This window comes from Dermacentor albipictus, chromosome 1 (genome assembly GCF_038994185.2).
Source record: "Dermacentor albipictus isolate Rhodes 1998 colony chromosome 1, USDA_Dalb.pri_finalv2, whole genome shotgun sequence".
Classification (NCBI taxonomy): domain Eukaryota; kingdom Metazoa; phylum Arthropoda; class Arachnida; order Ixodida; family Ixodidae; genus Dermacentor; species Dermacentor albipictus.
Window position 1 is genome coordinate 120,336,750 of NC_091821.1, and position 24,199 is coordinate 120,360,948.

General features: G+C 43.9%; 1 protein-coding gene across 3 annotated transcripts; it reads right to left on the bottom strand.

The window, feature by feature from the left end:
• Nucleotides 1–4,639: 4,639 nt before the first annotated feature.
• On the bottom strand, nt 4,640–22,880 carry LOC139055663 (uncharacterized). Of its 3 annotated transcripts, XM_070533193.1 has the most exons (5): nt 22,752–22,880; nt 20,958–21,008; nt 17,581–17,678; nt 13,110–13,329; nt 4,640–4,825 (listed from the first exon to the last, which is right to left on the bottom strand). In XM_070533193.1, the coding sequence occupies exons 1-4, from the start codon at nt 22,754–22,756 to the stop codon at nt 13,151–13,153; spliced, it is 333 nt and encodes a 110-aa protein (XP_070389294.1). In that variant the 5' UTR covers nt 22,757–22,880; the 3' UTR covers nt 4,640–4,825; nt 13,110–13,150. The 3 variants fall into 3 exon arrangements, 1 of the variants encoding a protein (XP_070389294.1); XR_011511910.1 differs by lacking the exon at nt 17,581–17,678 and having other exon boundaries at nt 13,110–13,540; XR_011511911.1 differs by lacking the exons at nt 17,581–17,678; nt 20,958–21,008; nt 22,752–22,880 and adding an exon at nt 16,256–16,372 and having other exon boundaries at nt 13,110–13,540.
• Between the last annotated feature and the right edge of the window lie 1,319 nt (nt 22,881–24,199).

Consider the following 24,199-nt stretch of genomic DNA (forward strand, 5'->3'; position numbering starts at 1 on the left):
ACACAACGCAGAGGTAACTGGAGATCGCTGAGAGAATCACTTGTCCCGCAGTGACCCTAACTAATGATAATAATGGTGATGACAGAGGGTCCCTGATGAGTACAAGACCTGAAAGAAACGCTGATTACTATTCTTTTTTCTAGTACACCGAAGTCAAACTTTGGATGGCGCATTCTTTTGTTCTCCGGCTATTTTCTGCGTAACTTTATGCAAATACTCTAATTACCACTGTAAGAAACGAACTTGACCACTGACTACGAAGAGCTGTTGGTTCACAAAAAAACCTGGCCAGAGAAAAACTAGACACGTTTCACCTAGCACAGGAAGGGATATTGATGATGCTGAAAAGGGCAAAACGATAGCACTAAGGTCACTCTTCTTGATAGTACTTGACTTTGAAATCGTGTTGTAAAGTTTCTGTGTTAAGTAGTGCAGGAATGATTGCTGCCTTTGGTAGCATGATCGCATTTTCTAATATTTTGTTATTATATCGGAAGCGTGCACTGTTTATCTATTGCTAGATGTGGTGATCCTGCGTTTTTCTTCTCGTTCGTTTCAGGCGGTGATTGTAGTACTTCTGGGTGATATGAGCCTGTATATTGTTAAATTTTGGCAATTTCAATCACAGAGGCTCTGGTGTCAGCACAAATAAGAGATCACAAAGTACACTGCAAAAACATCGCGATGAAGTTAATAGAAGCAACAACAAATCATCCACTTTCATATGTCAAAACAACGCCGAAGTGTGGGACTATAGAATAATTTGGATGACCTTGGGTTGTTTAACATGCATTTAAATTGAAGTAAACAGTTATTTCAGCACTTCGCCCCAATCGAAATGCGGCCACCGCAGCGGGGAATGGAACACAAGGAACGTTGGCGGTGGTGAGTTTTGAACTTACGACTCCACGTTCAAAGGCCGAGTGCCTTACCCACTGGGCTTAACCGGCGCCTTTTAGGTAACAGGACTCTGCAATCTCCTTTATGACATCATGCTACTTGGACCGAAATTTACATTGCCAAAGACGGCGTGATGAAAACACTGACGTCAAAATTACTGCGGCTTCCTCTGGAGCATCCCCCGCAGATTATATGGCAGTCGGGCAAGCTGGCATGACGTCACGGATTGAAGTGCACCGGCCTTGCGCTATGTAGGAGGCATTGGTCAATCGTCTGAACGCGCTTGTTTGCTTGCGAGGAGTTCATAACTCGAAGGATCCCTCAGCGGTGTTCAATTGGACAATAATGCTTCCGAATTCACAGCCTATAAGAAGTTCTTAGATGTCCACAGATTTTTTTTTTTTCAGTGGGACTTACAAAGCAAAAACTCAATAATGTGGCGCATTGTTCGATATGACGCTGTATTTTGATCGTCATTCAGCGCAGCAAACAGAAAGGACAAAGACATCGCTTGTCTTTCTCTCTTCTCGTGTGCCGCACTGATTTAGAATTAGTACCTTTAATGGAGAGATGTGCTTCTCGGGTACTTTATATTTCGGTGTATTTTGTTAGTAGGACATATGAAACGAAAGTGTTTGATTACTAAGAAGTGAAAGCTGGCTACCTCACGTCAACCTGACGTCAGAAAAACGGAACCATTGCTGAATTTAAAAGGCGCATTCGCGCTATGCATGCGCACACTTGTCCATGGGTCATTTTCATAGTCGTGCGTGTATTTGCGTGCGGGGTCCAAAGGTACACACATGCTACGCCAGGGAACGCACGTAAGTTTCAAGGTACCGAATGTGAACCGTGTCCTAACTTGAAGAATGGCAGGCAAGGCCCATGAAACCAATTAATGCACTTTACGTCCGAGATGTCTTCAGTTCGGACTCACGCTAACGACGGGGGTCAGTACTTACCCAGAACAACGTTTTTTCTTGCCTCTCTACGATGGGCATCGCTGGTCGCATATCCAGCGGATTCACTGAGCCTCCATTTAAGCTCCCCGCCGTCTTTTATACGGCGCCCTTGCGATGCGCGCTCTCATTTCTCACTTGGCCTGTGCAGGAAGTGTACTTTCACACGCTCTCACTAGCTCCCTCTCATGTCCAGCCAGAGATGAGAAAAAAGTTAAAGTTTGCATGGCAGTACAACCAACGTAATGATATCCGTGATCGCCTTTCCCTCCATGCTATGGCTTACAACGTGCACCACTTCCGGCTCAACAAGTGATGTATTGCGTGCACTTCCTGCTTCCGCCGGTCGTCGAACCACGAATGCCTTGAGCGCGACGCTGTTTGTGCGCTTCTGCAAAACTCTTCAGCGATTGTTCCTTGCGATGAAGATGACAGGTCGAAGTGTTTTCTCCGCCGTGACTCTCAAAGTCACCCGAGCATCACGCTTATCGAACCGGGCGGCCCGTGAGCGCAACACGGCACCGCTGAACGGGGAGCGTATTTTGTTAATTTTGTGAGCATCGCTTAACAAGAAAGCAGAACTTACGTGTCGTCATGGGGCGCTGCTTTAACAAAGTTGCTCGTTGGATGCGCAATGAGGCCGTTCCGAAAAGAGGACAGCTGCGACGCGCATAACCTATGAACTTGCGCTAAACTGGCTAGACGACTGAAGCCAACCGAGAGCGCTAGGTTTCCAAGGACCATAAATAGTTTCAGAGACATGAAAGCGGTGCAAAGATAGCACTGGATAACAGTACAGGACACACTCACAGCTTTCTCTTCCAGGTCTTGTTTGTATTGATTTTTTTCTTAGCAACTACAGTGTGTCGTGGTGTCGGGCTTGTATTTTTATTTGTACTCTTTTATTTATTTTTTGCTTTCCCACTCTTTGCTGTAGTTACTATTATAAGTGCGCTATGACTCAGAGACATCTAACTACACTGTGCGTAGATCCGGTGCTATTCAACAGCGTTTTGCGACCTCTCGTCGAGCCTCACAACGTTACCGAGTCCTTAGTCTGAACCTACCCGCCACAGTAGGAAAGCTAGAATTTGCGGTCACTCTAGTGTGAACCCTGCATAAACTTGCGACCAGAACGGTCACTGCGTAAGAATAAAGCCAATTTCTCCTTTCTGACTACACCTATCTACCAACAAAAAACAAGGAGATCGAGCTACAATGCCATGCTGGCTTGCAAATGTGCAATGGTGCTCCACTCTTTTACTTATTTTCTTTTTTTTAACCTGACTTGCGAAGCTGGTTTTGGTAAAGTGCTACGAGAATGGCAGAAACCACACTTTCAAGATAATTTACCTGCTGAGGAGGACAATGATAAAAAAGTGAATACCGAAAATCATTTTATTAATCACCGAACGTCCGACTATTTTTGCAATATAGTGCATATACCACTAGAACGAAAGCAGTAAATCTTTCAAAGGGAGCTCTCAAATCTATCCGGTACACTAGTGTCAAAAAAATATAAACATCAGCGCTTAACTTTTGTTTGCTTGCACCTGGTCAGAAAAGAGCTAATCATATCCCCCACCAAAAATACTTCTTTTCATACGCCGCTTTTTGTTATTTTCAATAAATAGTCTATTACCACTACAAGTTTCATTTTAGCTTGTATTTTTTATTTATTTTCGTATTTTATATAAGAAGACGACAAGGCGTTTATTCCTGTGATTGCTTTTATTCCCCATTGGCGCTAGTTACTCTTAACAGGAGACATATTGATATAACTCAGTTTCATTTATCTCCTCCCAACGTCCTTTCAAACTTCTTTTTAATTATCGCTCGCTTATCAACTTTCTAAAGCCCGTCTCTTCTCATTTCTTGTTTCTTATGAAAGTTCAGATTGACAATGGCTGCAACTGCACGCGAAGATTCTTTTCCATTTTGTCTGTCCTACTTCTTTGAAGAACCAACAGCCATCCCTCCCTCCCCCAATTACTGTAGCACCCCCTTATTCTCCTCCCCCTATGTAACTGGGAAAGAGTAAGCCATGAAACGCGGCCAATAAGAAAACCAGTTATTGCCCTGACGAAAACAAATCCCCTCGTCGAAACATTGTTTCCAGCAGCATCCCTTCTTCGACCACAGTTGATCATTTAAAGTCGCCAGTTGCCGATGATTTTCTGTCTTAGCACATAAAAAAGTGAACACCCTTAATAATATTTTATTCGCAAAATGGTGCCGAAGAAACACTGAACACTGTCTTCAAATAAACGCTAAAAAAGCGTGCTGTATTTCTAAAAAAACGCTAAACCATCGTGGGGGCGTACATGGCTCGAAAGAAGGTTCTAATCTGACACGCAATTACATCGAGGACGGAGCTGCACATTTATTGTATAAAGAGACCATATTGATTTGAGAACCATTCATGCTTTCATTCTGAATTAGCCGCTTTATAGCCTCTTGTTATTACCCTTCATTTTTCATCCACTGCAACCAACAAGAACAAATTCACTTCCCCAGGAAAACCTGCCGATTTCCCAGATGAGCTGCTATTTACCCATAAGAAAGCTAAATAGAATGGCTGCGCTACGAAAGCAGATTCTTGACATTTGTGGTCATTCCGCCAAGCCTATAATAAAGGAGCAATAGGAATTACTATTTCACTGTGGTGGCATGCGTTACACTTGTACATTAACCAGATGTAAAAGCTGGACTCATGTACAACTAAATCATTTCTAAATATTAGAAGAAAAGTGAGGCGAGAAGATCGCATATACTTCAACTTTTATTTACACAATATGTACAAGTACAAGAGTCGAGCTCCCGCTCACCACTGGAAAGGAACATTAGTGGCATGCCAACATTTCAAGCAGGCCTCATTATCTCCACACTAATTCAATTTTAGATACATACATTTCAGCAGCATAATGACATCATCCCCATTTCTAGCGCAGCTTGCTAAAAGGCATCTGAAAGAACGAAAACAAAAAAGGGTAATAAATAGGTGCTTTTACGTCGCCTCGCATGCATTAATTGGCGTAAACCTAAACGTATAATGTCATTCTAGGTACTGGTCATTGGTAAAACTGAACGCTTATTAAAGCAAAGTTATCGGGACACTCTGGCGTGAAAATAATCAAACCGCCATTGCATGGCTGCATCGAATCATGACGAATAAGACTGTAGTTCAGGGTCGTCAAGTCCTCCTACATACTCTAGAGGGGAAGAACACAAGCTCGTTACGTCTAAAGTAAGAAAAAATTTTGTTAGAACAGCACACCTGATCCATTACTGTGCTAAAATAGCAGAACGCATGATAGGCTCTTTGTGGATCCATAATACACCATACACCAGGATATATGGCAACGCTCCAGAAAAGTTTTACAGTTTATTAAGGGTCAGGATATACCAAGAATACATATTTTATTACAGCAATCAGACATGCTAATACAGTAACATCTACATATCAACATACCACAAACACATCTCACAGCATAACGGATCAGTGCGCATTGCGCCATTGAACGCTTTTTTGCCACAAAGGAAGCACAAGCGATATGCAGCATACTCCTTAATACAGTATAAACGAAAAAACAAAATCACTTATTATTTTTCTCACGAAAAAGTTATAAATATGGCTTGCGAATCAATTTCAGGTAAACAGCTTCGCTTCTTGAGTTCTACAGTTTTCCATATGGCTGCATAGTTCCTAGTGAGATTTCCTGCCAAATTGTTGCTTCTGTATATCTTGGTTCCTGCTAGCTGTGTGTTTTTTTTTTTAAGAATTGTAAACCTTCCCTGTTAACAACAGAATATAATTTTTAACATTGACATACGATCAACTCGCCAGAGTGACGGGTGAGCATTATTACAAGAGCAAGTTTTTTGGAGTGTTGCCATGTCCTGGTATAAACAATAAAGTAACCACTTGTGCGTTCTTTCCGTGAGAGTCATTAACAGTCATTGTTTTCTACTTCAGAGTGTGCTTGTATGGTGTTAGCAATATATGTTCATTTAAAAGGAAGATGGCAGGTTTATTCAGCCTTTAATCATCATCTGAACAAAGGTGACATACTCTACCCTTTTTCTACATCTGCAATATTCAACTTTCTTCATATTGTACTAGATTCACGTTCGTAAAGTATTTAGACTGTTTACGCATTCTCCTAATGTCTGACTCTAAACTATTTACAATATGTATCACGTACGGAATTGTGGATGTATTTGTCATCTTCCACACTCACTCTTTTGCACATGCGTTGTAATTTAATGGCGTATAGAGGGACAAATAGTTGATTAAATAGCCTTGCAACATCGCTACTACGGAAATAACTGCGTAAATACGACACAAGCCTGAAATTTCTAGAAAGACGTGTGCCTGGATGATCACATGGACCAACTATGAAATAAAGACGCCAGCAGTCATGTACTGGAAGCGCCAGAGAGAAAATGCAAGCCCTATTTCGAAGATTGCTCAGAGCATACGGCTGCGAAATCAGCTGCAATTAAAAGCGAATTCTTTCACGATTGGCCCATGCTACCAACAGTAATAGTGGTAACCTCAATTTTTGTGTTCTCCCTAAGAGAAATATGCAGCGACGTTAATTGGCTGACTGCGTTTTTATGTACACTATACCTCGGAGCGCAGATGCCATGCAGAGGCACCTCACAATCAAGTATTGCAAAAGAGACGCAAATGTGTCATCTTCATCATTGACCATCATCATGCGACATCATCATCTCTGATTTTATCACGTCGCTCGGGTCATGCGGAACGTGCGAACAGAAGAGGTCCTCATCCTCCACCGGAATGGATGCCGTATAGCCGCTGATGGGTTTGCTTTCAATGAATGCAAGGGACCCCGGTGTGCTGCGTCGGGCGCCGTCCCATCCTTACGACGAATATACTACGTCTTTATGCAACGTGGAATCGGGCTATTAAAATCGCGTAAATTGTTTTAGCTTCCCACGGCGTCCAACTGCAATGTTAACATGGCCTTAAGCATACCCTTACGTAAAGTGTTATTTAACCAAATTTAGTTATTTAATAAACAGTCTGTGACGCCTACTCGCCCATCGAGCGTCCACTGCATTGAAGAGACGAATGTAGTGAATAAACAATTCTTGTAGGCGGTTTAATGATTTCTTAAACACTTGTTACTGTTAAAACATTACACTATATCAGCTTTCTTATTATTGCAAGTTGAAGTTAAGGTAGCTATAGTGTTGCATATCAGTTCGGATCAGCTCAAAAAGATATTAAGATGCCTTCGTTCTTTTGGCAGCTTAAAGAATGCTTCTTAATAACGTTCTCCTTTAACGCATTACTATTTATTACAGCATTTTACTCGCTGTTGGGTAGCGAATATAAGGTCCAGATGTTGAAATTTGCTTGCTTATTAATTATTCTTTTCATTTGTGTGAATAAGCAACACATCAAAGGCCTTGCAAATGTCATTCTGAACAAGCTGTGACATTCAGTAAGTGCCAGGACCTTTCAGCTGTGGCCTCCGAAGCGCGTGTATATATAGGCACAGCAGTCTAAATGGGCGGTTTCATCGATCTCACTTCATAAAACGTAACTGAAGTTGCGAAAGTAAGTTATACTACTCATCTGAAGGCTCATGAACAAAAATACAAACCTGAACATTATATATTCGCACTTATAGTTTGTTACTTGTACCACCTACTAAGCATATGACAGAGCCATTTCGAGGCTTTTTGAAAAATTCATGCAAACTTCTATTTGGCGGAAAATTGCTTAATTTGGGTACATTGGGCCTACAAAAATTAGACTAATTGGATGATGCGCGACCCTTTGAACTGACTTAGCAGATGTGTTTCCCCTTGCCTGGGCCCTATGCTAACAAACCTTAACTTTTCTTGCAAATGTGCCGCAATGCCAGAGCTTCCATGAACACTTTGACAGTGAGGTCGCAGGTACGATTCCGATCACAGCTATCAACACTCCTTCCCCGTAGTTATCGATGTAGGTTTATCAGTACTCTATACTCTCTGTGTACGATATGTACGGTTACGGTAAACTGGTGAATAAAGTGAATACATTCAATACTATTCTATGTGGCGGAAAATTGCTTAATTTGGGTACATTGGGCCTACAAAAATTAGACTAATTGGATGATGCGCGACCCTTTGAACTGACTTAGCAGATGTGTTTCCCCTTGCCTGGGGAAACACATCTGCTAATACATTCACTACTTCATTTAAATTGGCGCAAAAGTCCGACGCCTAACAGGAAGAAACACATGCTACTCATTCGAAGCATGCGTGCGAAAGCGCCGCGAGTGATGGAAAATATTATGAAAAAAAATAAATTGGCCCATAAAGCGAAGCAGTGACGCGAAACCTGGTGAAGCACGTATGATGCGTACCAAGGCTTAACGTGCTTCGTATGGTGTTTGTTGGAGGGAACATTTGCAGGCGCGAGCGAGCAATCTCCTTTCGAAAAGTAAGGGATCTGTAGGTTGTATTTGTTTGCGAAAGTTGCTACTTCAGGGGTCCACATGTGCACCCCTGAGGTGAAGTGTAAAGACCCGGTTTGTCTTCCTCCTCTGACCTATCTAGTAAGCCATTGGTCTCGATTAAAACAACTGTTTGGCTTCTTAGTGGTAGATTTATTGGGGTTTCCTCAAACTTATATTTGGCCTACCCCATTATTACGCTTCACGCTATCCTTAGGGAGGTTAAGCAGGACTGAGCCCGTTTTGCTACCCTACACTGGGGAAAGGTATAGGTGTAAGTCACTTGGTGGAATATGGGGAATCTTAAGTTGACATTCCGCACTCTCATATGACTGCGATGGTTGCTGACTGTCTAAATTTTAGTAAATTGCAGGCCAAGTACACGAAGTGTGTTGAGTGGCACAAAGACGAGCGAATCCTTTCGCCTCTTAAGTCTCTGGAGAAGCACTCTACCGGCCTTAGCCTTATTGAGGCGGCACACTCGCAAATGCAGACGTTGAGACGCAAAGAGAGGGAGACAGGATGACTGAGACTTGTGGAAAACCTTGTTGCTAGCAGCTGTCTTTGGCGCACCAAGAACAGTCCTGAGATCTTTCCGACGTAGAGACTCTAATCGATCGTACTGCGACTTTGATGGTAATATTAACAGCAACTGGAAGAGCACGTGACTCAATATGAGTGCCGAGTGTAATTTCAACATCAAAGAAGGATAATTGCCCCAGTGCACACCGGCCATCCTTCACATCGCATTCAAGCGCGGTTCAAGGGAAGAAACGATGGTGTCTGCAGTGCGTCTCCACTAAATCTTAGAATCAAGTACTACGCCAAGAAATCGTACGTAATTTGCTTCATGAATTGACGTGCTTTCGAGGCTAATCTTTATCCGCGTTATGCTTCGCCGCACACCTTGTTCATGGAAAAGAAAGGATTGAATGACAGGACTTAAGCTTCAGTACTCAAATTGCTTCCTCATTACGTCATGCGTATTGCTGAGTGTAAAAGAGCGCCAAACGCTATCACCGCATTGTTATCCTGAGGAGAATATAATATTGTTGTGTAGAGTGGGGTGTCACCTTGGAAGTCTGGCGTAAAGGTAAATTGCCCCACTCCTGAAACACTTCGGGCAAGCGGCTTTTGCTGACTCTGCGTATTCTGACAGTGTGTGTTATTTTCGACAGTTCACTATGTGTATTTGACTTTTTGTTGCAGCACTAATAGCACACTCCCGTTAATTTATGACATCTGCCATTGCAGCCTCAAGAACAGTAATCCGTTCACCTCGTGCGTCTTATAAGTAAACATTTCCAGACACCTAAATTGAGTTGCCCTGCAAGGCAAGATCTTGCGAAGTATTTCCAAGACGATATACCGGTTGTCCCAACTGAATGTCGCCAAGAATTAAAAAATAATGCAGGGCTTTACGCGAGCGGTGATCACTGCATGTTGATGGGTGTTGTTCATGCTAGTCTTGAGCATGAGAGCTATAACGTAAAGCTATTCCAAACTTTTCTATTCCAGTTCTGCAATCAGCCCTCCGCGACTGCTCAAAAATATTTTGGACAGCCCCCACGTCGCCTGCCTGTCAGGTGACGTCACGAAAACCATGATAGCGCCCCATTTGATATGATGTGCACACACTGATTATGCATGATTTGACCGAACGAAAGAAAAAATAGTTATTTCTGATTCGACGCCTTTTCGCCATTAGCCCTCAGCTATTGGTCAATAGGTTTCGGGCTGCCCTCACTTCGCTTGCCTGTCACGTGACGTCACAAAACCACAAAAACTCATCGCGTCAAAGTGACGTGTAAGCGTTAAAGATGCATTAATATGCCGAATAAAACTGAATTTTCTTCTGAATATCCGCAGGCTGCCCCGTTCCGAAAGGAATAAAAGATAGCTCAGGCACTGGCTACTCGCACCTGCCCGAGAGCATGGCTTTATTTGCCAGTAACAAACTTTTTTGCTTGGCCTTGTAACGTTTTCGAGCACTTTCGGCAACGTTTACGACCTCGTTCGGCCAACTCTTCTTTGCTGAGGATCCGTTTTAGCGTTAATTTTAAGCTTCCGTTGCATGCCACCGCGATTTTCGATCAGCCACCGCAAGCTACGGAAAATAAAGGGGACCAGTCGAAGACGCCGGCCCCACCTTCTTCATCCGGTTATCGACTTTCAGTGGACTGGCTCGGCCCCATTGTATCCCCTTTCAGTTGAGCGTGCTCCTCGCCTCTTGTCAGCCAATTAGACAAGACAAGCCGCTCAGTGTGGGCAATGTTATTCGTTTTTCAAGGGAACAAAAGTGACCTCCTATGAACGAGTTGAACGTTTGATTGTTGTGTTGAGACAACTCTGTGAGTGACTGCCCGATGCTTGCGCCAGTGGTTACGCAAATTTGTCGTCAGGAGATTGGAATGTAAACATATTGACATAGTTTTACGTTATAGGGTGCAATGTTTGTTTTCCTCATTTGGGAGAAATTATTATTTAATGAAGTTCAAGTGGCAACCTTTAACTTATCTAACCAATAAGCGTCAATGCAGATGTGGATGATTTCGACTAATGACCGATAACTGTGGTTAAAGCAGCGTATGTTTTGTTTGTGCCCGCGATATTACAGAAATTGCACGTGCCAGCTCGTCCGCGAGGCGGGGAGCGTCAAAATGGACCAAACATATCGCAGTGGGAACAAGCAACCGCCCTCTTTGCCCGGCACATCAGCAGGTTTTGTCGCGCATATTCTGTCCTTATGAAACGCCAAAGCCTGGCTTTTAATGTGATAAGATGCACAGCGTATTGTGCGCCTTAATTACGTACCTCTACCACATTGAACATTTGCCGAGGATGTCTAGAATGCAATTGAAGGTTAGGTCATTAAACTTAACTGAACAGTTATTTCGCAAAATGAAAAAAAAAGAATGATACTAATGACTAGCGTGAATCCCGCCTATCAGTACACCGCGGGCTCCATTCACGTCATTTGCATTCCGTTCGCTCATACCAGAGCCGTTCAAGTGACGATGCCCGCCTCCTTGTTTTTTTCTTTTCTCCTCCTTCTTTATTTTGCTGGGCGGTGCATTGCCAGTAGTGGCATTGCACGTTCCGCATTGGATAAATAAGCGAAGTTACGTGCCACGGTCGGTTACGTTGTAAGCAGTGCGTCTTGCGTAGAGGCAGTCGGGCCTATGGCCTTGACCCTTTCGCTCGGAGTGCGGCTCCCCCGAAAGGGAGGGCGCGCGGCCGGCTGTTTGAGACTTCGAGCGCTTTCGCGCCACGCAGCCGTTTCATAACCAGCAGACACAGACGCCACCCCGAGATCTACGCGTCGCACTTGTTTGTTTGCAATGACCATGCCTGTTAATGGACCCTTTATGAGGAAGCTTTACTTCCAGGCCAACCCCGATTTCCCCATTCAAGTACAGGCAAAACGCAGAAATGAATTCTGGGCACATATTATAAGTCACTGTTGCGCAATCTCTATGAAACGGGTCTGCATGCTTATATTTAATTTCATACTGACGTTATGCCGCGTGGCAACTGAAGCGAAAAAATAATTTAAAATGCAGAAATGCTCTTATGAGAAAACCGCTTGACTGACATGAATGCGATTCGTTGCATTTGAGCGAGAAAGGTAAATTCTAGTGACACAAGAATGCATAATTTTGATTTGTGGCTCGAACTTTTTAAAAACGTTGGCGAAAATCACTATGGTTAAAAAAAAACAGACGTACGAAGATTACAGATCAGTAACTCGGCCCCAAAAACAGATATCGTAATATATAAGCTCTATCCAGCAGAGGATCTATTAGCGGAAAAATTTTATGTAGGAATTCAGAGCTTACGTGAATTTGTTACAATGTTTAGAAGTGTTTTCCGTAAGTACTACTCAAATATTAGTGATAAATTTCAGAGTTGTGTGCAATACAATAGTTTTGTCCACTTTGAAACTATTATTAGTTGCAATTTACATAAAGGTGATATCGCTTTTTATTGCTCAGTTGCAGAGCTGTAAATATGGGAGTTTCATTTTTTTGATGTTTTGATTTTCCACAATTTTGGGGGACACCCACAGCTTCAATCAAAAAATTTGCTTTTACATTCACTGGAATTTAGTTTTTTGAATGTTTTGTTAATGTTTTAAAATGTTTCTTTTTAAATATATTTTTTTAATTCGGTGAAGTGGTTGCCAGGAAGGAAGATTTCTCTGTTTTATTGTACTTAGAAATAGTTCGCGATTTTTCGTTGAGAGGGAGCTTTTTCTGTAATTGTCTCATCTTTAATGCTCTTAACAGCTTTTTTTTCATTTTCTCATTGGCTTGAAGCCTGGTTAAGCTACGCTGGGTCGGAATTTGGTAGCAATGCCTTCTGGTTGATTCTATGCGTCTTATAATCCAGAACTGAGGGACAGTTGCCGCTGATAAGTGTCGAATGGCGCATAAATGCATTATCATATGAAAAGGCACCGCTACAAAATCGCGGCCCTGGAGTCACAATAAAAAAAAGAGCAAACTCGACGTCATGTAAAATGCAAGCCATCTGCAACGATCGAGGGCATCGTAACCATCTCACATTTTAGTTTTGTTCTTAATATTACCAGGCATGTGAGTGTGCTGTGCTTTTTTTTCTAAGATAAGTTGCCTATTGTGACTGATTAAATTGTTCGCAACCACGAGTAAGTGTGTTCCCGAATAATTACGATGGTCTGAAACGGAGCACACAGCGAGCAGAGGTTTCACAGTGTCTCTTTAAGAGGTTCTAGAGGAAAAGTGCGTACCTTTGGTATACGAGAGGCGCTTTGACAAACTGGTATGTGCGTCACCACCAGCCGTCGTAGCCGCCATGGCCCCCGCCAAGTCCGTGGCTGTAACCATGTCCGTGGCCATGATCAAGGCCGTGTCCGCTCTTGAGGATGATAACTTTGCCGTATCCTCCGTGCCCTCCGCCATGACCACGCCCATGTTTACCGTAGCTGTAGTGACCCAGGTAGCCGCCTCCTGGATGAATTTTTTTTATATGGTGAACAGTCTTCACGATGAACGTGGGGCCCTTGATCGCATAGATCTTGTAGTCGTGACCATGGTCATGCCCATAACCACCATGGCTTCCCTTGTACACAACAACTTCATCGCCTCCGTGTCCTCCGTGACCGTAGTGGCCATATCCGGCCGCCGAGAGCCCCAACGTGCGTGAGAACGCAACGATGACCTACGAAGAAGTGATTGCAGGGCACGCGATAAAATTGGTAACCGTACACAGAAATCAAATGAATGACACTTAGCATGAGGTGGACCCTGCTACTTCTATATGAAACCTTCTGAAGTGCAATAACTTCTTGCCAGAAACATAGCTGGGTAGCATTTACGAAAACATGCAGCTTTTGACCTCTATATATAGACGACTCTTGCGCCTCTGATGACTGTGGACGCGAGGTAATTAGCAAGAGTACTTATCGCCACTACGAACCCAGTACCGTACATAATATCGTCCAAGATCGTAAATTCAACCCGCTGTGGTTGCTTAGTGGCTTTGGTGTAGCGCTGCTAAACACGTGGTCGCGTGATCAAGTTGCAGCGGCCGCATTTCGATGGGGACTAAATGCAAAAAAAAATACACGTGACATGGGTGCACGTTAAAGAACCTCAGGTGGTAGAAATTCATCTGGAGTCCGCCACGGGACGCCTGAGATAGGGATTTTGGCACAGATAACGCCAGAATTAAAATAATTTTTGATTGTAAATTCAGCCAACTGTACAACTCTTGCATCAGAATATTGCAATGTAGCTGCCACGCGAGTTGTTGAGCCGAAGCCAGCGAAGGTAATGCTTTCGTTTTTTTTACATCTAACGTGGCCTATGCAGACACGCATACTGAGTTCACTCTATGCGTGCGTGGCTGCGTGCATAAGTTTCTGCTTCTTACTTATTTTCCCTGCCTTACCCCATAGAGCTAACTGGACTTTTAATACTGTCTATCTCGCCATCCTTCTCTGACAATATAACTGTCTTACACTTGTAGAGTCAGTTACGGTAGGAGCCAGGTTCTTTAATTAGAAACACGTGTACTTCTGATATTGTGTGCATATTTTTCGTTCGTTTTTTCTTCCTTTTTATTTTTTGTTGGGAGGTGCGATAGATGGTGGATAGATGGAGCAGAACGCCAGAGCCACTGAGCCACCGCAGCAGGCAGAACGTTCCCGCGATGGGCAGTCCGCTGCGCTTCCGCAATGCGCGACCACAAGGACCACGTGCACATGGCAGATGCACTGCATGTGCACATGGCACTTTGCAGGCGCAGGTCGTGATATAGCATATATCACGCATTCGTGCTAAAGAGAGGGCACTGCGTAGACTTGTGCCTGTTTCGCTTTGCAATAAAGAGACACAATGCAGCTACGGCTTTGCGAACCGCGCTATTTCCCAGCACCGACACTGTGGGTTGTATTCAACGCGAACAGAGCAGCTAGGTTTACTTGGTAACGCTGTACCTCGCATGCTCAACACAATACACCGGCAGCGAGTCTTAGTAATGGGGATACAGTTTAGAGATGACCCGTTTCATGATCTGCTTCTCCGAGAACCTCGCCCTGGAGTAGGCGTCGTGATAGCCACTCGAATTGAGACATAGAGTCTACCGTCGCACTTGATTTAACTAGAATATCTTAGAGCGATCTCAGTGGGGTCATCTAAGTAACGCAGAATCCCTCATTGGATTTTATCGGCGACATTCGACTAATATTTCATTATCCGTTCCCCTAAATAGAGATCATAACAAGGCCAAAAAACATTTCGAGCACAAATGATATTTTGTAATCCAAAGGCCCATAAGTTACTAAAGCTTCATTTTCATGGTTTCATAGGTGATGTACAGCATTCGCGAGAATCATATTTATTTTTAAATCATGCAATAGCAAACATTTGGGCTAGATCGTTATATTATGGGGAAGGGGATGGAAATCAAATTTTAGTATTAGGATGCTTCGATATCCACAAGGCACGGATTGCGTTCACGCTACATTTAAACCGACAAAGTAGCCAATGTATTTTCAATTCAGAGCAACATTAGCCATGTAAGACTTGGTGCACTCGATGGCTGTGTGAGTTAGATAAAGAGGTTCACCTCGTGCTCTATAGTTGAGCTGTTCATTGAAGAAACCGAAAGGCCGCGGGCCGCTAATCGTTTGCAAGTCCTCAAACAATGATAACAGGATATATGGTGGCCATTGATAATTCCTATCGGACAAATCAGGGTAGCATTCCAATATGAAATACACCCAGCTGTCGTAAAATGCTACTCGGCAAACAAGATCTATAGCACTTGTGCTGACATTCCTAGAAGTAATTTACTTGGATAATGCGTATACCAGTATTTAAAGCTCTTGTCAGACGCATAAATAGTAGCACGTGGGTTTTTTTCTAATTACCACTACGTGGTAAATACAGTTGATAAGAAGCCAAAAATGACACAGTGCTATTCCAATGCAACGTTAATATGCGGTTTAAGCTGAACAAGATAGCTTGGACATTTCTACGCCTAACTAGACCTGTATGTACCATTCTCATTCAAGAACACAGAAATAAGGTAAAGAGGGCATGACGTTATAAGATCAGATGCTATTAAAGAAATAGGTTAAGGCTTGTTGCGCACACTCCTCTTCATCAAATAAGTATCTCGCGTGTGAGAACCGTCTCCTAGTACTTTCATATCGGGTAAAAGAATGTCTCGTAAGCGTCCTGTGTGGGGACGCCATATGAGTACTAAGCTTATGCTTCCAACGACGACACAACTGAGTACGTTCACAACACAAGTGAACAATAAGCAGTAAAGCACCTGTACCTTAGTGTTCACTTGACGCACTGTCTGGTAAAAACTGCACTAAAAGCGTTATACACGAACAGGCGAACTTATTTTATAACACCTTACCAGAATACAGCCTGACGTAGACATTCCGTTGTCTCCGCTCAGCCGCTGGCCTTGAACAACCTGCGCAGTCGGCTTATATACCAAAGCCAAAGGCTGCAGGTTTATCTCAGCGGTGAGGGGAACTCTTTTTACATGTTCAAAGAGGGAGAGTGCGCGTGCTGCTCGTAAGTCGACGGATAACATCGGCGACTGGTGTAAGAGCCGCCGAACGCTCCGAAGCCGAGCCCGGAAAACAACAATATGAAGAGGGCGCTCTTTTCTTTTGCACGTGCCTTTTCGGTGCCAGCTAGCGGTTGAGAACGGTAGATAAAAAAAACATGCCGAAGGCGGCTTCTTTCACGGTTTTCCCGTCCGTTAAAGAAAAAAGCAGCGGTCCCTTTGGACCATGCAGCAGCGACGTGCCGCGCCATTGACTGCTCCACTTTTCCCGCCGGTGGCACGGGTGCCGCGGGCAGACTTCGACGAAAGCGAGTGTGTGGCAGGGGGAGGCTGGAATGAGTCAAGAGTCTGAGAGCGCGCAGCCAGGATGAGACACTAGCAGATCTAGCGCGTAATTATTGAAACCAAGCGCACCCTCGCTGATGGCTGTATAGCAAGATACTCCTGTCCCCCCGCCCGCCCTCCCCTTACTTCGCTTGCATTTATAGGCCCGTTCTTCTTGAGCGAGCCTCCATCTCAGGCTACGCACTCTTCGCAAGCGCTTCCATTTGTGTTGAGCAAAAAATAAAAAATAGAGCGAAAATATGGGCCCTCTGATTCACGCTTGCAGCTGTGGCACGATAAGAGGACGTTGGCAGTGATGTCAGGGGCACTCATCTTTTCCTTAAAAACTTAAAAAAAAATAGACACTCCGCCAATGTATTATCGCACAGATTCGCGCTGTGGCCATCGTTGTATATCACCAGGCCACATGTTACGCGCTCCCCCCACGAAACAATTTAAAATGAAAACTATGCGGTGGCCAGCGGCGTATCTCGCAGATAGTGCTCCGCCTCCAGGGTTCAACGCGAGAGATCTATGTGGCTTAATCTGGCAAGATACACGCCTGACAAGAATTTGTTTTTTTCCTTTTTTTCTTCGTAGTTTCGAGTCTTTCATTCAGGCATCAGTTCTATGTGTGTGGCAATTTAAGTGTACCACGACTATATTTAGTTTTGTTGCAGTTCATCTACCAAAGCAAAGTTTTATTCTTACGAATTTGACCGCAACTTGCCCGAATAACCTCCAAGTGCACAATGATGTGTTCGTAAAAGCGAACGTAGACAGTTGAGAAGCTGCGCTCTGTGTACCCTCTCAGAGTTACTTTGGCTGGCCGGCTGGAGTACCTGGCCACGTCGATGGTTGTCGACGGCGCAGCGAAATCGGCTCCTCCACGCAAACTAAACACTCCGCCTGAACTGGGCGCCCCTTGCGGACTCGACGCCTGCATTGCAAAAAAAATTGTCGTGGTGTACTGCCCAGTAAGTTTCCACACAAGTCGCTAACATTGATTATAGGTTTCAATAAAGAAGGCTTGACACGGAACATTAACTGGATTCCCTCTTACATTCGTATTCATGAAAATCATAAAGCTGACGCTCTTTCATACGCAGCACTTTTGCATCCTGGAAATGCAAACGTCTCAAAGAGTAATCAGGTTACGAAACCAGGTGTCCTTGCTAACTTTCGACCACTTTGAATTCTGCTATATGCGGTCTGCGTAACCAAGTGGTTTCGCCGAGAGGAATGCATGGGATAATGCTGACGGAACCAGCCTAAAATACATTTCAAGGTGGGGCGTGCCTGTGCTCTGCTCTGTCATACAACGAGACAAGACATGGGAAGCTTTTTGTGGCAGTATCCAAGCTACCTTGATAAAAGGGACGCTTTGTTTAAAAATCTACAGAAGAAAAGTGTTCCGCATGCGTGACTGCTGCTCTATGCGCTCTCAGAAGTGTCAATCATAGACCGCAAGGAAGTTTCACATCTGCTTGCATTAGGAACACTGATCGGCTGGACGTGTACCAACATATCGCAATGGCAACGCAATTGACCCACAGGCAGAGAAATTGCGTGCTTTTATCCCCATGATCTACCATCATGTAGCAACACTCGGCCAACCACCCATTGGACCACCAAAGTCCTGTAGATGCCCAACAGATGTCCGGAAAGGGACATTTAAACGTCCCTAAGACATACGTTAAAATCCTGTGGAACATTTTTTGATGTCCATGAGATCGTCCTACGAAGGCAAGTTGAAGTTCGTAGAAACGTCCCACGAACGTCACAAAGGGATATTGGGACGCCCAAGAAATGTTTAAATGGGGATTATTCTTATTGCGTCATCCAGAATACGCCCTAAGGACGTTTTTGTCAGGATTTCGGAGGCTTCTGGGACATTTTGTGTTACCAATCGTCCACGCTTATTGGGCATTTAGTTGTGGATTTAGGATATCCCCAAGACATCCATATTATTTATAAAAAATAATAGGGACGTTCCTCAGAATGTGCCCTAGGAGTGAAGCAGGCCTGCTGCCTTTTACATACCATTAAAAAGGTAAGCGTGGCCTGGTTTTGTATTGGCTTGTGAGGCAATGATTAAAAAGGAATGGTGTGGTGGCTCTTGAAGGTCTATCGCAGCAGTCAAATAAGGCGACGAAACATTTTTGTCATCTAGAAGATGCAGTACCAGGAGACAGGCCAGGAATACAGCCCATCGCATTTCAGAGCATGCCAAAGAAGGCTGCAATGCAGCCTTATTTAGCCTGCCTTCTGCAATGCAGCTAAGCAGTGCACATAATCCCCTGCTACGGTAATACACTACATGGAAGTTGATGAAGATGCATTAAATCAACACACATAGCAAAACTTCAATCAGTCAGGAGATGCGAACTATACTTTTTTGGGCTAACAAGGAACGAAGCTACAGAACTGTGCTCTGCAGGCTTCTGAATCATTTAACAATCTCATTAACTATACAGCATTTATTTCAATAAAACAGTTGCAGGAAGATCACAAGTTCAACTCTCAAATGCACTCAGCAGTTTTCAGTAAAGCCCATCAATGCAAACAAATTAGACTCAATAATTTCATCATACAAGCTCTGCCATTAGAGGTTATGACGCACCATGACCAGTAAAAGTGTGCAGTAATTAAACTGTTTACAAGTGCACTTTGGCCAATAAGAAAATTTGACTCGCAGTGGGGCCGCTACGGAAGTTATGAGGCTTCCTGGGGGCTCACTTCCGCGGTCGCAAGCACATCAAGGAAAAATTTGCTGGAAAGTTCAGGCATGTCAGCCACTATATAGAATTCACAAGAGCATTTCCGCCGGCTGTCTTCAGTACTTACACACACTAACACAAGTTATGCCTAAAATGTCGCGACTACATTATATAGGCATTAACGAAGTCACTTGATACTAATGCAGCAGTCGTAGACACAAACAGCTGCTTGCTCTATGGTCACCCATTTATAGTGCAAATGCACTCTGCGTCCATGGCACATTTTGGTTAAGGTCACCAAAGGAGACATTTTCGGGTAATGATGCGACCATTTCATTTCAGATAATGTTTTGCAGGTGCACCTCCGCCAATAACATAATGTAATATCCTTTTGTAAAGGTGGGCCACGAAGTACGTTAGTAGACCTACTGCGGGCTGGCTCACTTCAGCAGTTGCAAGCACATAAACGCAAATTTCGTTAAAAAGTTCACAGATGTCTCAGCCGCCAAGGAAGCTACTTAATGCAGGCTGTCTTTAGGCTTGCTTCAGTGGTCTCACACAGTAAATATACTAAAGACTTTAGATATACATTGGTCATTAATAAAATTACTTCAGGCTCACTTTAGCAGTTACCGACACGAACACAACTGGCGAGTTCACAGGTACAAAAGCAGTTACAAGACACTTGCCTTCGGCACAAAGCCAGACAGAGCTCACAGGTACTAGAAGTTACAAAATCCTTGCTGTACTTGAGTGGTCACATATACAAATTCACCTCAAGAGTTCGCAGACTCGAGGGCCTCTGAACAAATTAACAGAGACTGAATGCGGCCTTCCGTGGTCGCAGTCAAACACTGATGAAGACGCCACAGGTACGTTGGCGAATACACAATTATATAAAACCTTGCGGCATGCTTGCTTCAGTGGTCACAGACGCAAAAATCCATTGTTTGAGTTCTACCGTACCAAAAGTTAATAGGATTTGAGTGGATTTGCTTCAGTGGTCACACAAACATATATTCATCCTAAGAAGTTCCGGGTATCAGACGACCTCAAAGTAAGTGACCAGAGGCTGATTGTGGATATTCTTCCATGGCTGCAGATACAAATACTTCTGGAAAGATCACAGGTACCTTGATGACTACAAAAATTACTAAAGCTTGCTGCAAGCTCACTTCAGTGATCGCAGACAGAAAATGCACTGCAGTTCACAGGTACTAAGAAATTTAGTGGGGCATTTATGTGGACTTGCTTCAACAGTCGCATAGACAATTTATCCCTGAGTTTACAGCTACATCGGCCCCTAAGGATGTTACCACTTGCTAGGTGCAGCCTTTCATCCATTGTTGCAGATGTAGAGCAGAAGAGATCACGGGTGCGTTGGCGACTACACAATGCTGCAGGATCATTTCAGCGTTCGCAGACATGAAAATACACTGTTCAGATCAGAGGTGCTAAGAAAGTTAGCTGAGAAAGTTAGCAGATCTCTGTTGGCTTACTTCGGTACTGAGCAGCAACGAAGAATGATGTCGACCCAAAGTGACATCAGGCTGATGGAAGGCACACAGCATGGATGTAAAGCATGCAAGAAAGACATGTTAGAAATATATGCAAATAGGCAGCACTCGAACAAATTGCATAAAGTTTCGTTATTCCGAGAAACATGCATGGCGGTTTTTGAAACGAATATACCTGCCGTAAAAACAAGCATGGTAAAATTCAGCAGCGCGGCCAGCCAATTAACCATAACGTGCAGCAACTGATGGTCAATCACTGGTTCACTCATGATAGCTGTTCCATCATCCTTCAAGACCGCGCTTTCCACGTATTATAATAATCCCATTCCTCTCCGTAACGCCCTACATGGCACTGAGAGTATTGAAATAATTAAATAAATAAATGAATAAGCAAATAAATAAATAAAGTTAATCCATCATTAATACAGTTTTACTATTGCTATCGCGACCGTTACGTAAACAAAACGCCACTAGCAGACGATGCTTACGCGACACGGTTAATTGCTACTAGCGCGTCACAGAAAGAGTCAACTCAGACAAACTTTCTTAATAAAAGCTAAGACAACGACCGAACTAATCAACGCAAACGTTTCGAGCGTTACAGAGCTGAGACGTGAAGTTGACCTTAATTCCATTCAAGCATGCACGCATTCGCGTGCAAGCAGAAGTCTAATAAGCCGCAAAAAGGTTTCTTGCGACAAAGTGCACGGCACTGCTTGACAAAAACAAATACAAACCCTCAAGACACGCGTGGGTAAATTCAGCAGCGCGACCGGCCATCACGTGCAGCAAGTTCTCCGATTGCGATATAAACGGCATCAAAAGTTCTGGTATTCCAAACGTACGCAGTTTTACGATTACATTCGTAAACGCGTTTACCCAAACAAAGCGCGAACAGCATAGGCACGAAGTTTAGGCGAAACGGCTACCATTACGAGCGTGTGACAGAAACAGTCAACTGACAAAACCTTTCACTGTTACGTACTAAAAAGATACGTCCATGTGCGAACGAGCAATTGAGTAAGCGCCAACGCTTCTAAATTCAGGTACAGCTGAGGCATAAACATCACTATACTACCGTCCATACTAGCATCCGATTATGAGTAAGCAGAAGTGTAGCAAGTCACCCAGAAGTTTCGTTATTCCAAGAACCGGGCACAGCACTGTTTGGCAAGAGCAATATACCAGCTCTAAAGCCAGACGTGGTAAAATTCAGAAGCGCGACCGGCCATAATGTTCAGCAAGTTCTCCAACCGTGATATAAATGCATACAAAAGTTCAGTTATTCCAACCTTACGCAGTTATACAATTGCTATCGCAATCGCGGTTGCGCAAACATAACGCGAACGAAGCTCAAGCGAGGCTATACCGGAAAGTGCGTTTCGGGAATTATTATTATTTTATTATTACTCGCCACTGTTCACTATGGACACAACGAGAACTCTCGTGAACCCATCCTGGGGGCTACAAAGTAGTTAGCGATTCTAAGATTCCGTATTCGGAATGTTTTTTTTTTTCAGCGCATCTCAGCGCTGCACAGAAACAATATAGCACAGAGTAAGCTGGCAAGTCTGGAGAAAAGCTGCAAGATTTGACCGAACTCAGTATTGCGGGAGCACAACGGATGATCAGTCGTCGATTAATGTTACCGTGGCCGCAAACCATGGGGACGTACAGTGGCCGGCATTCGATTACGCGCAGACACGACGACACGCTAGTCGAAAAAGTTTCAGGGCTGCTAATAGAAAAACACTGACTTCAGGAACTGTCACTTACCTCATGATAAGCGCAAGGCGTACAGGCACCGCGGAAATGCAGCTCGAAAGCGCACGACGAAAACGTTTCCCGGAAGAGACAAACGTTCACGCTGCAACTGATAAGCACATGACACAACCACCACGTTCATAGGAAACGCGCACACTGAGCGCGGAACGCACCAAACATGACACATGACCACAAGAAGGGAGAAGTGATCAAATAAAATGGCGGCCGTCTTGGACGTCAAGTCATGTCATCCACTACGCGCAAATCAGCGCAAAGCGTGCATGCAACAGAGAGCGCCGATTCGACTGGGTAAAGGCAGTCACTACTCTCTTCTAGGCAGGGGTTGCAGCCGTTGCAGTACTCGTTTCTCGACACGTCCAAAGAGCGTAAGACACGACTGATTACGTTACCCCTTGCGGTAGGTGGTAATGCGCAGATGTTCCGGTGCTCTGCCTACCACTTTCTGACATTGCCTCCCGATATGGTTGTGCAGTTTCGGACGTTCATTGCAACTTCTCCATTTATCGTCTTCATTGGAAGATTGATCCTGAGTGTGGCAGCTTCATATTGCTGGCTGACACGTTGTCTTTACGGAAGAGCGCACGCTGAAGGCAGCCGTGGAAGAAATTTAACATTCCGCGATATAATCATATAGTACGTGTTGGATTGCTTGTGTTAGTCCCACATATGTCCGGTATGGGACATACCCTTGAAAACGTCCTTCAGACACTTGGAGGATTGCAGTTTTAGAATTTGTTTAGATCCCAGAAGTTCAATGCTGTGGATGTCCGAAGGATGTCTAAAATTGGACGTCCCAAAATTAATGTTCTCATGTCATCCACTGGATGTACTAACCGAGACTTGGACGTTCGGATCTAATCGGGATGTCCAAAGGATATTCGTGGTCCAATGGGCACCACTACAAACCTATTTTCTTAGCTGCAACTGCTTCCACTCGAGCGTCGAAAGTCTCGCTCAAAATAGTCTGGTTTTCTTTGTTATTTTTAACTAGGGTAGAAGGTAAGCACAGTTATTAGAAGCGAATACCTCTATATGATTGACTACGGCACCATAGTGGTTTCTCATTGTATTCGGCATTGCTTTTTTTTTTAAGTTTACACTCGTAGTATTCTGTCTTAGGTGACTGGGGAACCACATCCTAGCGTAGTATTCAGGGAAGTAAATGGGCCGATAAAAGCACGCTGAGCCAAATGTTCTCTTTTTTTCTCTCTATCTTTCTCATCTTGTCTGGGCCCCATTCCCCCGGGTCTGTCTGTGAAAATGAGAAAGAGTAAAAGTGCAATGCATCATAAGTGAGCGAAACTGCCAGTTCATAGTGCATAATAAAAGGAGATGTAGCAGGAATTCGTAATTTGTTCTGAGACAGCACAATTAGGGCGAATATGTGAATGACGACGTCCATTAAAGAATGAACAGTATGAATGTGCTATTATGGGTGA